Source organism: Helianthus annuus, chromosome 15, assembly GCF_002127325.2.
Source record: "Helianthus annuus cultivar XRQ/B chromosome 15, HanXRQr2.0-SUNRISE, whole genome shotgun sequence".
Lineage (NCBI taxonomy): Eukaryota > Viridiplantae > Streptophyta > Magnoliopsida > Asterales > Asteraceae > Helianthus > Helianthus annuus.
In genome coordinates, this window is record NC_035447.2 from 49659811 (window position 1) to 49677440 (window position 17630).

At 32.1% G+C, this 17630-nt stretch overlaps 1 protein-coding gene across 1 annotated transcript; it reads left to right on the plus strand.

Moving 5' to 3' along the window:
• The first annotated feature begins 5500 nt into the window (after positions 1 to 5500).
• Positions 5501 to 14898, plus strand: LOC110911588. The gene is made up of 9 exons (XM_022156207.2): positions 5501 to 5594; positions 5682 to 5747; positions 8507 to 10764; positions 10866 to 11351; positions 11471 to 11497; positions 11645 to 12199; positions 12427 to 13104; positions 13460 to 14167; positions 14372 to 14898. The coding sequence occupies exons 1-9, from the start codon at positions 5570 to 5572 to the stop codon at positions 14384 to 14386; spliced, it is 4818 nt and encodes a 1605-aa protein (XP_022011899.2). The 5' UTR covers positions 5501 to 5569; the 3' UTR covers positions 14387 to 14898.
• Positions 14899 to 17630: the final 2732 nt, after the last annotated feature.

The following is a 17630-nucleotide window of genomic DNA, read 5'->3' on the forward strand; positions in this document are numbered from 1 at the left end:
TGGGTTTGGTGGTGCCCAAACTCTTTATCAACGTGAGGCATACTCACTACCAACCAAAGTGGACTTTTAAATCTGTCACCTCACATGGACCTACCAACAAAGTGGACTTTTAACTCTTTCACTTCACATGACTTTTTTAACTCAACCAAGGCATGACCATGACTCATTATTCTTATAACATATGTGTAGTGGTAACTTATTATAATGCTTTTATTATGGGGCATTATTTATTCGATACGTGGCAATCCAGTTAGCATGGGGTATTATAGCATAAAGTGGTGTAGTGAGGATAATGCCCAAATAATGCCCCTTCCAATCATTAAACAAAAAAAAAAAAAAAATTAAAAAAGCAAACACTCTAATTGGCTGGTAAAATAAATAAGCTGACACATGCAAAAGAAAAAGCACACTCTCCCATTGGCCACTTCCTTTTCATTGCAGCGTTTTAATAATAACGCCAAAGTTCAATTTCTGAATTTTTTTAAAAATAACGCCTACCGTAATGGGGTGGGGGGCGTTTCCGGGCGTTTTTTTTTTTGAATTTTTTTAAAAAAAAACGCCCCACTACGAGTGGTCTTAGGCATGTTAGGATGACAAAAAAATACTCAAGTCTAACGGGTATGTTCAAAACCCGAAGCATTTATGATGAGTACTCGATATTCGACGAGTATTGAGCTAGGTATAAATATGAAAATAAAAATCACGGGTATGAGACGGATATAAGATTAGATGATACCCGATCCGATTACCTGAATTATATATCGTTTACTCGAAATATATACCCGAAAACTTTTAAGTCTTATATTTATTTTCCTTTAACTATAGTTTAGTAATTCTTTATATTATTGTAGTTTTATTATTTGAAAAAAAAACTTTTCATTTTAACTATATATTTTGATGAAATTGTTCATATTTATATGCTATGATATACAAAATTATTTTTTGAGATTAATATTATAATATTTTTAAATATATCAATTATTATTATGGTGATGTTGATATATATGTTATTTATCACAGCTGAATATATTATATAGATTTTTAAAACATAAAACAATAAAGAAAAGTAAAAAATATATATACAGAAAATCCAACGGGTATACCCGATACTCGTCGGTATGCCGTATACCCGACGGGTAAATACTCGTTAAATACCTGACGGGTAATGGGCCGGTATATGACAAGATTTTACACCGAATATGAATATAGAATTAGTCATACCTGACCCATTACCATCCCTATAGGCAATGTTGTAGAAGGCGCTAGGCGCTAGTCGGGCGGTGAGGTACCACCTAGGGGTTAATCGGGATTAATAGGGATTAATCGGATTGGACTTTTTAAGTATAATTTTACAATTTTTTTTATATATATAGATAACTTTATACTTTTTATTAATAAATTTACAAGTTTAGGAGATAACTTTATACTTTTTATTAATAAATTTAAAAGTTTAGGAACCATATGTAAATTAGTGAAAGATAGAGGGGGTTAAATGTTAAAATACCTAAAATTAAATGTTAAAATAGGTTTATAAGTAATATTTGGGCTGTAAAACAATGGGCCAGATTCAAAAATGGGTCAAATTTTGTGTTTAATGGGCTGTAAAACATGGACCGATTAGTCCGATTTTGACCGCCTGGGACCAATTTTGACCGCCTAAGACTGATTTTGACCATATCCGCCTAATTGGACCGACTAGCTAAAAATTAGTCAGTAACTCACCGCCTAGCGTCTAGGCGCCGATTAATCGGCCGCCTAGACCGATTTCTGCAACATTGCCTATAGGCACACATTTAATTACCACTTGAACCAAACCGTGTCTAAAAACCCTTACTAATCTCATAATGGAAAACTCGTAATTCTTTTACCATTCTAGAACACACTTTATAAATCACTTTTTTAATAATATTAAAAATGTATATATAACTCTCTTTTCACAACCTTTGTGATTAACCCAAAAATATTAACCACTTTACCCTTCCGTAGTCATGGCAAACATACCAACTTTAACATACATAAAAACTAAGGTCATATAATATAATCCCTCACCCGGAGATAGTGGGGCACAAAAAACCTGAACCCGGACTCAGACCCGAAAATAAAACCCGGAACCAGGTATTATAAAGCCCGGGTTTTTTATAACCGAACCCGAGCCTTAACCCGACCCTACCCATAGGGTAGGGGTTGGGTATGCATTTATGTTATAAAACCCGAACCCGAAACCGGGTTTTTTTATACCCGTTTTCAACCCGGGTTTTACGAGTAGCCGGTTTCAACCTGCACCCGGAACCGAGTTTTTTCAATACCCGGTCCGGGTTTCCCAATACCCTGTTCAGGTTTTTTCGTTTTTTTGTGTGTTTTCGAGTTTTGTACCTTGGTAACGGCCGTTCAGTGGCGGAACTAGAAGAAATATTTAGGGGTGTCCCAATTTTTTACGGTACATTTATAGAACGGAAATTTTTTTACCTACATTACGGGGCAGGGCCGATCCTGAAAATTCAAGTGCCCTGGGCGAGCCAAAAAAAGGCCCTTAGGCCTTACTGAATTAAATTTTATAAACTAGTTTTTTTAAGTTATTAGTATTTAGGTTAACGAATCAATATTGAGCATATCACATTTGGCTAGGGTTTATGAATTAATATTGTCAATAAGTTTTTCGGTTTTAGATTGGGCTAGGTTTATTTTTAATTTTTAGATCGAAATTAAACAATTCAAAAACTTAAGAAGAAAAGAAATAAAGAATACTCACAACTCACAATCAGCACAACAGCAGCGACTTCAGCCAATTAGCCTGTTCGATGATTATTGTTCTAAACTATTTCAGCAATCAGCAGTGATCAATTAAAGCTTGTTTTTTTGGATTTTGGTTTCGTCATCACTTCAAAGAATTCAAACAATCAATTAACAACCAATAATCAACCAATAACAACAAGTAACAAGAATAAAACTAATAAAACTAATCATACTAACCAATAATCAGCCAATCTTCTGTTCGATATGATCGTCTATTCGTCTGCGACTCTGTTCGATGACTCGATGTGTTGCTGCCAGTTCCGTTCGAACTTCGAAGATGATCTTCTGTGCGATATGATTGCCTAATCAAACAATTATTAAATAAATAACAATCAAACTAACAACCTATTTGAACAATTATCAATCAAACAATTTCGAACATTGTCTATTCTGACTATTCATATGTTATTTTCGAACAATCAAAGTATCAAACTAACAACCGGTTCAAACAATTATCAATCAAATAACAATCAAACAATTATCAAACAAATAACAATCAAACCTGTATTTCTGCTGCTGCTGCTGCTGCTGCCAATGAAAATAATAAAACAATCAGCGACCAAAGCTGATCTGTTGATACTTTATTCTATTCTGTCTCTGCCTCTGTGTTCGAAGATGATCATCAGCGATGTCTGACTCTATCGACGTTTGATATCCCTGATTAAACTGCCGCCCATTTGATTCAATCTTGGGCTATTATTTAGTTATTTGGGTTTATCTAATGTGCTATTATTTAGTTATTTATGCTTATTATTTAGTTTCTTATTGGGCTTATTATTGGTTTGTATTCATCATCACCAAGTGGGTTTATTATTGGTTTGTAAAAAAAATTTGAGGGGTGTCCTCGTAGTTGTTCAGGGGTGTCATATGTAAAAAAATCGAATTTTTTTTTACACTACCGGAAAAAAGTTGAGCCGTAGCCCGGGCTACGCCTGGACCTACACTAGGTCCGCCCCTGTAGCCGTTAGAAAGTGTATTATGATCATTTGTTTGGTTTACATTGTATCTCTATACCCTATAAAAGGGGTCTTTGATGACGAATAATAAACGAAGACGATCAAGTTATTCGAAGCTATATATGTTCATCATCTTATTCGATCCCGTTCAATGATTATTTAGGTGTCATGTATTTCTATGTTTTATGAAATAAAAATGTTTTGCATTTTATATTTCTATGATTTATCCAAAAAAAATGAATACCCGAGGCATACCCGAACCCAACCTGATCCATACCCGACCCTACCCGAACCCAAAAATATGATATTATAATACCCGGGTATTAGAAAACCCAACCCGAACCCGGGTATATGGGGTCTACATTTTTATATAAAACCCGGACCCGACCCGGGTATTGTCAATACCCGATTTTGTAGAACCCGATCGTACCCGAACCCGGTTCCATACCCGGAACCGGGTATTCAGAAAACCCGATTTGTGCACCACTACCCCGAGGCAGATTCAATTGTATGGGAGGGTTGGCACAGGCCCACTGTCCAGCCCAAACCACAATGTATTTTTGTTTTGCTAGTGTATGGATGAACATTTAGTATCGTGTACCGGTATCGAATCGTACCGGATATATTCGGTACCGGTAGCGGTTCCCATTTTTCTCGTCTTTCGATACCGGTACGGTACCGAACCGATATATTCAGTACCGGTATCGGTACCTATTTTTCTCGTTTTTCAGTATCAGTCCTTTCGATACCAAACAGGTACCGTGATCATCCTTATGCGAGAGTATCTTAAGTCTTTTTAATATGAACTAGCTTTGTCGTCGTCGCGCGTTGCGGCGAAACATTGCAAATGATAATGTAAAACAAACGTTATTTGAAAATGAAGCATGTTGTTTAGAAAATCAAACTATTAGAATTGGTTCAGTTTATCATTGTACCATAAAACCAAACCAACTAAATACTCTATTTTGAATACAACTTCATTTTTAACAAAACTTATAATAGAATATCGCGAGAAAAAAACTTAACTAATGTAAGCTATTAAAAAATATTAAATTAATTTATAAAGAAAATATGATTTAATAAAAGACAAAATTATTTAAAAACATAAAAATATATATGAATGATTTAATAAAAGACAAAAATTATTAAAAAAACAGAAAATAAATTATAAGGAAGTATATATTTAAAAAAGAAAAAAATATTAAAAGGTAAAATTAAATATAATATAAAAAACTATATATTATCGTAAATTTAAAATCACTTCGAAAACAATATATATATATATATATATATATATAATATTTAAAAATAAAAAATATAAAAAAGACTATTTATTATTGTAAATTTAAAATCACTTTATTCGAAAACAATATTATATAAAATATATATAAAATGGTCCTATTGATGAGATGCCCAATAAGCAATAATTTAATACCCATATTTTAGATGCCTTAGCCCACCTCCCATTTAACAATTTACACCCAATTACTCATAACCAATTACGGAAAATACCCGATCCCTAGATCAGATGAACAAAGCAAAAACAAAATAAATAAAAACTATCTTATGAATTGTGATCGACAAGTAGATGAACACACGACAAACAAAGGTTTTTCTAATTGAATGATTGAACTTTGTGATTGACCAAGATTTGCTCTCATCTCCTTGAATCTAAACGTGTGTTTTTATATTTTGTGATTGCCTCTTTGTTTTTTAGAGTTTTTAAAAAAATTAAATTTATGTTCCAGGGTTTTTATATTTCCTAGACAAAAAGTTGTTGAACTAAGTCGACGATCGAAGTTGCTTAACCTATTTTGGTGATGTCTTCGCATAACCTGAAACAAGGTGCCTTTTTATACGCTTTTATGGTCTTATATATTCAGAGACTTAAGGGTAGTTTTTTTGTTAATTTATATACGTTTCTTTATGTAGGAACTCTAAACAATTTCTTAAAAAGAAAAGAACCATGTTCAAGTGAAATTCCATCTAGTAATCGAGGTATGTCGTTATTATGTTTAATTATTTCATGCACTATGTTTTTTTATCATCGTTTTTTTCTTGTGATCTATTTTAAGCCAACCCATGCCGGGCCCATCCCACAAAAAAATTGTGTATCTGCCACACACCCAAATCATATCCCGTTCTCCCATTCAAATCACAAACATATGATTAATCTTGCATAGAAAGCTCAACCAAATCACTTGGTCCATAGCTCATGACAACTAATAATAGTTTTAATATTTAAAGCACACCCTTTCTAAATTATCACAAATAATCATAGAAATATTCAAACAAAAATCCATAAGATATAATTTATGAACAACAATTTGTTTTATTACTAAGGCACATCCTATGTGTCTTCAACTTCAAATCCTTAAACTTGTGTATCAGTATTATGTTAGAAAATAATTTTAGATCAACAAAAATTAGTGAGTAATCCTTATTTTTATAAAATAATTTTTAAGAAAAAGTTTAAACACACTTTTCAAAAATTAATACAAAGATCACAATATATCAATAGCACAATAACATGTTTTTGGGGGGTATATTTACTAGTTTTTGTCACCTCATCATTTTCCCTTGCTTCATGTGAAGGGTGTCCTTTCTTTTAATTTTGCAACTTGTATTTCCCTAAGGACTAGAAAGAATGCTCAAGTGGTGGAACCCAATGATTATTATAATAAAAAACCCTTTTATCCCTTTCTCTTTCTTTCTCTCTCTCTATATAAAATGGTGATGAGGTGATAATGGTTTTAAGTGTTTTTAGATTTTGTTATTGGACATGTTTTTGGTGTTTTATAAAATGGTGTTTGAATGATTTGGCAGCTGATGTGGCACGTTTTTAAGTGTTTTTAAAGTTCCTTATTGTAAATGGTCTTAGTTTTTAAAGTGTTTTTAAAGTTCCTTATTGTAAGAAATGGTCTTAGTTTTTTTTTAAAGGTAAACTTCATTAAAAACCGGCCGGCTTGACAAAAAAAGTGCAGGACCATACCCAAACCCGATTACAACATGTACAAAGGGGACTTACACCACTCACTCCAAACTAAGTTACATTGTTTGGACCTACTTTTAAGCCAAAAGAAACTAAGAGCTTTCACCTCCCCAACGATATCAGCAACATCGCCTCTATCGTTAGAGAAGATTTTCAAATTCCTAGCTTTCCATAAGCACCAACAAGACACCAACACAATCCCACGGATAATTTCCTTAGCCTTTGAGAAATGGTCTTAGTTAACATATTAAAACTCATATTCTTTACTTTTCACTTAAAAATCATCCTCGAAGGCTCATAAAACTCATACTTGGGGCGCATATGTTTTACATACATTAAACATCTACTACCTTTTAAAAATATTATTTTTATGTGAATCAACCCCCAAATATTTGAAATCTGATAAATATGGGTGTATTTTAAACTTGTCTAGGTTGCTCATTCGTGTCCAAGATAGTCTGAAGCACCAACCATGGGCAGCTCTATGTTTATTTTGGCTTGGGTCTAGTTAAGAAAAAAACACACATAAAAAGATAAAAAAAATACTACTAGGATGCATCTAATTCTTATGATCAAAGGGTCTTTGGTCTAAGAGTATCATGCTATATAAAATAGTGTCCTATGAGATTGAATGTTCGAGTACACGAGAAACAATGAAGTAGGGGTGTTCAGGATCCGTTTCGAATTCGAAAAATTCGAAATTCGTTTAAATTCGATTCGATTATCAAGAATTCGTTACAATTATAAGAATTCGAATTCGAATTCGATTCAATTCGAGTCAAGTAAATCGAATACGAATCGAATACGAATTGAATACGAATTTATAATTTCAAATTCGATTCGATTCGAAATTCGAATAAAAATTATACATTTTTATTTATTATTTTTATATATAATACATATATAACTTTTTTTATGCTATATACTATAAATTATTTTCAAAAATTTTTCCAAGTATTAAAATTACCCATTACCAAACCCACTACATGACCCATAAGTAAAACATAGGTAACAAATCTATCAATAGATTTCTAACCATACACATATTAACTTGTAATGTGGAGTGATTATTCCCGACTTCTCGTTTTGAATTTTAGACTTGTGGTACTTTATTTGAAACTTTTTAATGTGATATCGTGCTTTATGGCTGCTTTAAAATTTATGTTTCATTTTGATTGTTTTTTACATGTTTTAAAGAATCTTAATTAAATCGAATTTATTCGAATTCGATACGAATTCGAAATTTTAATCGAATACGAATCGAATATGAATTAGGTTTTTTATTCGAATACGAATTTGAATCGAATTCGAAAGGTTTTAATCGAATCGAATACGAATTCAAGGAAAAATAAAAATTATTCGAACAATTCGATTCGAATAATTCGAAAATTCGATATTCGATTCGATGAACACTCCTACAATGAAGTAGATTAGAAATAGGAATAGGTTATTGTAAGCGAAGAAAGCATGTATTCTCTTCACAACTCATAATTATACAGAAAAGAAGATCATAAGCGAAGAAAGCATCTATTCTCCTTTTCATTACATGTTAGAATCTCGAAATATTGCCTGAATTGATCTTGGCAAGTGTAACAACCCTTCTATTTGGATATGTTTGGTGAAACAAGGGTGTGTGTATGTGTGTGTTTTTAAGATACTACGTAAATAGTTTTGTAAATTAATGACTACGTGAGTATCTCTTTGGTAATTACGATTTCTTCACCATCTTATTAATTATTTTTTATTGTTTGTATTAATTTTGCAGCTAAAAAAATGGATACTATTACAAGGTCATCCATCTGTACCCCTGATGGTACCCAAAACATTTTCAAGTCTAGAGATTTGATATACGAGGCGGCTTTAAAATCCCTACAACCAAATAATGAGTCTCGAAAGATGATAGCTCTATGTGGGATGGGTGGTATCGGCAAGACCACAATGATGGAACAACTAAAGAAGGAAGTGGAGGCTTCAAATTTTTTTGATAAAGTTGTGAAGGTGGTTCTTGGTGAAAACACTGACCTAGTTGCTCTTCAACGAGCTACGGCAAAATGCATTAATCTTGAGGATATAAAAGAAGAAGCTATAGATGCAAGGGCTGATCGTCTTCGAAAAATATTTGAGGGGATGTCAAAACAGGGAAAGAAAACTTTAGTAATAATGGATGATATTTGGAGTGAGGTCGACCTCAATGATGTTGGACTAAGGCCTTTTCCAACTGGGTTCAAGTTGTTATTCACGTCACGGTCTGAATATGTTTGCACTCAGATGGGTGTTAAAACTGACTCAGTTTTCAAATTGCGCGTCTTAGATGTAGCAGAAGCAAAAGCTTTATTTTTTGGAATTGTGGGAATATCTATGTCTGATCATGATGATCCTGAGCTCCATAAGATAGGAGAAGATATTGTGAATAAATGTGGGGGCTTGCCCATTGCCTTGAATACCGTTGCCAAAAGTCTTATTGGTAAGAAAAATGAGGCATGGAAAGAAACACTTTCTAGTTTACAACAAAATGTCCTTAAAGACATCGTGCATAAAGTTTTTGGAATGAGCTACAACAATCTTGAAAATGAAGATGATAAATCTATTTTTCTTCTAAGTGGCTTATTTCCGGATGACTTTGATATTCCTATTGAGGACTTGATGAGGTACGCATGGGGACTGAAGTTGTTTACTAACGTGTATACTTTAGCAGAAGCTAGAAGGCGAACAATCGTTTGTGTTAACAACCTCATACATGTGAACTTGTTGACACAAAGTAAATGCATGGGATGCGTAAAGATGCATGATCTGGTGCGTGTTTATGCTTTAAGTAATTTTACAAAAGTGAAACAAGCTTCAATAATCTACCATGATAATATGTTAGACCAATGGCTTATAGAAGATGCTAACGAATCCTATGATAGAATTTTGTTAAAGAGCAAAGGTATTAATAAATTTCCATTCGACTTCAATTACCCAAATCTCTCACTCTTGATTGTAATGGATGAATATAACCTCCTTAAGTTTCCGCAAGATATTTATAAAAAAATAGAAAATCTTGAGGTTGTGTGTTATGAGAAAATGGGTATTCCATTGCTTCCGGTAATGTTCGAAAACTCAACCAAACTTCGAACCTTATGTCTTCGTTCATGCTCATTGATTGATGATATATCTTTTCTTGGACATCTAAGCAACTTGGAAACATTGAGCTTTGTAGATTGTCGAATAAGAAGGTTACCATCGATGATAGGAAAGTTGAAAAAACTGAAGTTACTTGATTTGACTGGATGTGTTGACCTACGTATTGACGATGGTGTCTTTCAAAACTTGGATAGCCTTGAAGAACTGTATATGAGAGCTCATACAGGTAGTCCAATAAAATTCACAGATGCCAATTGCGACGAGTTGGAGATACTTTCACGGAGGCTATTTTCATTAGAGTTGGAGTTCTATGAGAATAAGGCCCAACCGAAAAAAGTGTCTTTTGAAAACCTTGAAAGGTTCAGAATATCTATTGGTTGTCAACTGTCATTATTGAGATATGACGGAAAATATTCATTCAGAAACACAATTCAGTTTGTTGGTGAGTGCAACAAGCTTCTAGAATGCAGTATTAGTGACCTATTTGAGGAAACAGAGGAACTTCATCTTCAAGTAGATGATATGCATCATCTTGAGAATGTTTCAATGCATCACTCATTTTCCAATTTACGGATCCTTCATGTTTTTGGGTGTAAAGAGTTGACATACCTCTTTACGGTTGCCATGGTAAGTGGTTTGAAGAAATTGGAGCAACTTGAAATTTCCAATTGCCCTGTTTTGAGAACACTGGTTGGTGAGGATTGTGGAGTTGGGGTGATTATCTTCCCGTATTTAAAATATATGTATTTAGAGGAACTGCCAAACATGGTAAGTTTATCCGTTACGATGATTGAGTTACCAGAAATGGTAGAGTTGAAACTTGGTACTCTTCCTAACTTCACGAGCATTTATCCAGACAACGGTAATCCATGTGCTATACAATCCTTATTGAACAAAAAGGTACATACATTATGGTTATCTTTATATCTAAAGCTATAAATCGCTTGTAATTGCAAGTCATATGTAGTTTACGAATCTTATAGGGCTTAATTATTGTGTAGGTTGTGATACCTAAGTTGGAGAAATTAGATATTTTTTATATGGAGAACTTGAAGCAGATATGGCCGTCTCAAATGTCTACTGCTGAGAAAAATAATGTAAACATGTTGAGAATGATCAACGTGTACATGTGTGATAGCCTTATCAATATTTTTCCAAACAATCCATTGCCAATGCTAAACAATTTAGAAGAGTTTGAGGTTTCAAATTGTGGTTGTTCCATTGAAGTAATATTCAACATCGACTTTGAAAATGTTAGTGAAATGGAGGGATACATTAGCAGATTAAGAAGCATTAGAGTCGAAGGGTTAGTGATGCTTAAAGAGTTGTGGAGGATAAGAGGTGTAAATAACTCTAACATCCTCATCAATGGCTTTCAAGCTGTACAAAGCATTAATATAAGTGGTTGCAAGAGGTTTGAAAGTACATTCACACCTGTCACAGCCAATTTTGATCTCAGTGCACTTACCGACTACATCGTTGAAGGGGTATTTCATCTCATCTGACTGTCAAATGTTACTAAATAATGTATTACTATTTGTTTCTTTTGTTACTTTCAAGTTATTTCACGTAACTAAAATTTTGTGTTATATATATTTGTTTTCAGGTTGGCCTTCCCAATTCCACACCCATGGTATTATGTAAAATTTGTTATCATTTGTGCTTTACAAATCATTCAGTTGAACATGTTTAAATTGGGAGCTTTAACCACCGTTTCCATTTTTTTCTTGATAATGTTATATTATATTTGATGTGTTAATTACATTAATGTTACATGCAGATTAATGTAATATCAGAGGTGGATGACGATATTTCGAATGTTACATACCTCTCTTATCTTCTGCCCACCTGTCATCACCTTCAACGTCTTCGATTATGTAGTGATGAAAGAGTGTCGGGGGTGTTGTTTGATATGGATAGTCAAAGTAGTAGGCAATTAGCAACAATTCAACCGCCACTACTACTCCCCTACCTTCAAAGTATAGATCTATACAATTTGAAGGAGACAAGTCATGTGTGGAAGTGCAATTGGAATAAATTCTTAATTCCTCAACATCAACCTTTACAATTTCCATTCCAAAGCCTCACAGACATATTTTTGCATTCTTGTCACAAGTTAGAGTACTTGTTTTCACCTCTTATGGCAAAATATTTATCCAACTTAAAGATTGTCAGTATAAATGATTGCTATGGTATTGAAGAAGTTATTTCTAGCAGAGATGATGAAAATACTACATCCACATCTTCTTATCAAGACACCACATTCTTTCCTCATTTAGAGACTCTCCAGCTTGCATCTCTGCCATCTCTAAAGAGTGTTGATGGTCAAACCCAGGTATGATATTATGATTATTTTAAAATGACCATCTAATACCACTTACACCATACACCATATATAACCTTAATATATATACTTTTCTCAAATGAAACATATAACTCATAAAGTTTAGTAATAATTAACAATATACAAATATGATATACAACGTAAAAAGGTCATGGATTGGTAAAACAGTGCAAATCAATCCACAAAGATATTAATTATTGATTTGTGATTGATTGCAGAGTGGTCAAGTAAACGGTGCTTGTTGGTCATTGTGCCAATACCCCACAAAGATATCCATAATAAGGTGTGCTGCATTGTTAATTCTAATTCCATGGTATGCAGTAGGACAAATGAACAAGCTTCAGGAACTGGAAATAATGTCTTGTGAAACAATGATGGAGGTATTTGAAAGTGAATCAATCAATCATGTTGATGGAGGTACATGTAGTGTTGTTGGTCCTACATTAGCAAGTCCACCACTAAGAAATGTTACTATTGTAGTTGTCCCTCAACTCTCCAACTTAACAAGTGTGTCTATTAGTGATTGTCATTGTCTGCCACATCTATTCCCATTCGCTACTCTTGAAAGCCTCAAGCAACTGAAACAATTAATGGTAAGTGGATGCAAGGCAATGCAAGTGATTGTAAAAGAAGAAAATGAAACGTCATCAAAAGTTGTAGTGTTCCCTCGTCTGGAGACACTTGAACTTGGTCATCTACCAAACCTCAAGGGTTTCTTCTCGGGGGTGAATGAGTTCCAATGGCCCTCATTGAATGATTTATATATCAATCATTGCCCTCAATTGATGATGTTTACATATGGTCAGTCAACAACTCCAAAGCTCAAATACATACATACAAGTTTTGGCAAATATAGTCTTGAATGTGACCTAAACCTTCATGGAACTATTCGTCAGGTGCACTTTCTTTTACTAAACTACTATGCATCATCTACTATATGAACATTTGTTATTAGATCCATTTTATAACAAAGTTTAGGTTTTCATGAACATAGTATGCTGGTATAGTAAAAAATCTAAATTGAATAATTTGTTTTTGAAAAGAAAAATGGGTTGAAACAAGCTGCTAAATATGTGTACAAATTATTAGCTATAATGTGTTCATTGACTCTCATCTTTCATAGAAAATTGTCTTTCCATAGTAATAAATTTTCTAAAACAATCATATTCTTATGTTCCAGCCTCATTATTGTATGGATATAACCTCAAAGAAATGCCTTATCTTTCTTTTTTTTCTTTTTTTTTTTTGCAGACGACAATCCCAACTTCTTTCGATTTTCATAGTTTGGTAGAGTTATCTATAAATAACAGGGATGTTAAAAAGATTATTCCATCACATGCGTTGCAACAATTACAAAAGCTTGAACATATTAATTTAGTTGAATGTCATTTGGTAAATGAGGTATTTGAAGTAGTAGCATCGGAAAAGACAAACAATGGTGGTTTCAATGCATCACAAACTGTTGTCCAAATTCCAAACCTAACACAAGTGAAGTTAGAGATGCTAAAGAATGTCAAGTATTTATGGAAGAGCAACAAATGGATGGTCCTGCAGTTTCCAAACCTAACAACTGTACACATAATAAGGTGTGAAAAGTTAAAACATGTTTTTACATGTTCCATGGTTGGTAGTCTAGTGCAACTACAAGACCTACAAATCAGTTTTTGTAGAAATATAGAAGTGATTGTCAAGAAAGAAGAAGAAGAATGTGATGTCATGTTACCTCGTCTAAACTCCTTAAAACTAGTTGGCCTTCAAAGTCTCAAGGGATTTTGCCTAGGGAAGGCCGCTTTCTCATTGCCAGCTCTGGATACTTTAGAAATCAATAGATGTCCATCAATTACATATTTCACCAAGGGACACGTGTCTACCCCTGAGCTAAAAGTAATACATACAAATTATATGATTTGTTGTGTAAAGACAAACATCAACTCCTTTATAAAGACCAAACAAGAGGAGGTACCTATGTACATTTATTCCTTTCTTTAACGAGTCTTAAAATAGGCACATTAATATTTATCTTCTTGAATGCACAAAATTTCAATTTTAGCAACTTCAGAACAAAATTAATGTAGGCAGCTAGGAAAAGTTCAAAGAATTTTACCTCAAATTCAATAATAAGCCAAAGTTGATGAATATTTTCTTTTCATTAACATTCTGCAGGGGTGTGAATTCTAGAACAAGATCATATGTTTTCTCTGCAAGGTTCTATAAGGTACGTTTTTTTATAAGTAACATTATAACTGTCTAGATGTATTCTAATGTCTGTTACACTGGATATATAGTTGTGCACAGATTATTAGTAATGTTTTGGATCAGAATTAACATAAATGTAGCAGTCCTGTATGAAAGTAAACAACAAATTGACTTATGTTCAACTTTTATTAGTTGAATATCTTTATGTTTCTAGGATGGAAGGGACTAAATAGACTAAACAAGGAACCTAATAAATATTATGAAGAGGTGGAACTGCTACACTTTGACTTTTGACGTCAAACAAGGTATTGTTTAAACACAAAATTCCTCCCAATAATTTGTTAGAACTTTAGCACCAACAACTTCCCGTGTCTTGTACATGGTATTGGGTTTTACATAATTGTACGTCAAATGTCAAAGAAATACTTATCAATTCATATTTCACAAGTTGACCATCTGACAAAGACATTATAATCCCTTTTTTTGGAAGATAATGTGTACTGGCTATCCAACTTATTATTCTCTTTATCACCCTCAGATTTGCAATATCCATGATGAATTGATGATCACCAATGAGCATGGAAATTAGAAATTCAATAGAACATATGTTATCAGGTCATAAATCACCAAGTATTCCAATATTCCCTACTGTTTGACTACAAAAGTCAAAGGGTCCATGACCCAAATAAAAAGAAAAGAAAGCACTTCAAATTAGTTCAATTCAGTTAGCAATCCACATCATGTAGACATTTTTTTTAATATAAATTACTTGTAGAAGTTCGATTATAGTATATCTGTGCAATCGAGACGGAATAAATGGGATATATTTTTTTCATCCCCTTCACAACTAAACAACACAAACGGCTGACGGCACCTCCCCGTTTGCCGATCGTTAACCCTCAGTTGAGGACTCCGCGTGTGCTCTTTTTTATTGTTGTTGATTCTCTAAATCAATAAATTACTTCATATATTACTAGATTACAGATTTGTGTGTTACACAAGTTAAATAATTTTTATTTAAAAATATTAATTTTTAATAATATGTCATATAATTCTTGAAATCTATTGTTCATTATAAGTTAACATGTGACATCGAATATTTAATATCCGAAAGAGACGGTAAAATCAAATTTTAGATGGCTTACAAAGCTAACACGTGACTTCCATTATATAAAAGATGTCACATGTGATAATAAAATGAACATATGTTGAACTTACCCCCATGAAAATTTAATTATAACTACCATATAATTATTTGTACATAAATGTTGTAAATTAAATGCATACTATATAATTTTGAATACGTATAATTTTATATATTAAGTAAATAAGAAAACAATTATATATTTAAGACATGTATATTGCACGGGTTAAATATAATATAATCAATTAACACGTACAGTCGTCAAGATATGTATTTAAAAAAATAAACTTTGATGTACTATTTACTTATTAGAACATTTTATTTGGTTTTTTTTATTTATTATTATGTTAAATTGTTAAATAAAATTTTCAAACCAAACGATAGTTCTTTTTTCAATCAATGCCATTGGGTTCTGAAAGTTTTACAATTATTTAAACTTCTTAAATGTACTCAACCCTTTATTATAAAATATTACAGTATATAGATTGTTATAGTATTAACATAAATTATTTTGTTATAGGTTATTATTCACTTATATTTACTAAAAGGAATAATGAATTTTAATAATCCTAATTATTAGTTTTAGCCAGTAATGGTCCTAACTTAAAAATTAACCAGTGGTGGTATCAACTTTTCATATATTTTAAACCAATGAATCTTTATTAAACGGAAAAGGATAAGGGGAGAAAAAGAAATTAAACTTCTGTTAGCAAAGGTACATTAGTTTACAATATGTGAAAAGTTGGGACCACCACTGGTTATTTTTTAAGTTGAGACCATTGCCGGCCAACGGCTAATAGTTTGGATTATTAAAATACATTATTCCTTATTAAAAATACATAAAATCAAGAAAAAAAAAAAAAACAATTAAACATCCCCTAAAAACAAATTCAACCGAAAAATACAAATATATGAAGAGAAAAAAGATACAAACTTCACCCACTATTTTACATATTGAATATATATATATAAGAGTGAACATCCCCTCAGTTGTGAACTGTGTGAACTCATCTTGGCCCTTGATTTTTATGATTTTAAGATTTAGATAAGTGGCATGATGGTAATTATGCGGCTAATTTTTTTCATTTATTTAAATACAAAAAGGGTATATGTGTAATTTTCATCTTAAATTGATTGCATAAATCATGTTCTCTCTCATAAATTAAATAGGAAAGTAATTTTATAAAAAAATTAGATTTAAACCGTTATCTTAATAATTGAAATCAGTTACATATTTCCCATTTTAATTCCTTATCCATAATATCTTTTCTATTTTAAATTCATTATCCTTGCTCTGTTTAAATGCGATGTACACATGTGTATTCTGATTTTGCCCTGTTTTTAATGCGATGTACACATGTGTATATCGTCTGTTTTTGTGATATCTCTGATTTTTTTTGTATTGAATGTTTGATGTACACTTGTGAATTACTATACACATATGTACGATGCTGAGTACACATACGTACTGTTCTATTTATATCCAAGTACACATGTGTATACCATTGAAATATGAAGGTTACATGGACCTTAAAAATCAAAATTTGAATTCTGGTGATGAAATCTGAAAAATAAAATTGAAATAAAAGATATTATGGATAATGAATTTAAAATAGGAAAAATACTATGGATAAGAAATTAAAATAGGAAATATGTAACTGATTTCAATTATTAAGATAATGATTTAAATCTATTTTTTTTATAAAATTACAATCCTACCCTTAACAACTAAAAAGGAAATCAAGGATCCAGATGAGTTCACACAGTTCACTCTTGTAAGGTTGTTTACTCTAGAACCCTACCATATATATATATATATATATATATATATATATTATAGATAAATATAAAAAACAAAAGGGTAAAAGATAAAAAGATAAAAATTATGTGATTAAAATAATACAATGGGTCGTTTTATCTCTAAAAATTTGTGTAACTAACTTATGGATAACTTTAAATTAATTAATAGTCACAATATTTATTTTTTAGACGGAAAAAAATAATTGAGATCATTCCATAGAATGTCATGTGTTCCTCTTATAGTTTCTTTTATTATATAGTATAAATTAAGTTAATTAATTA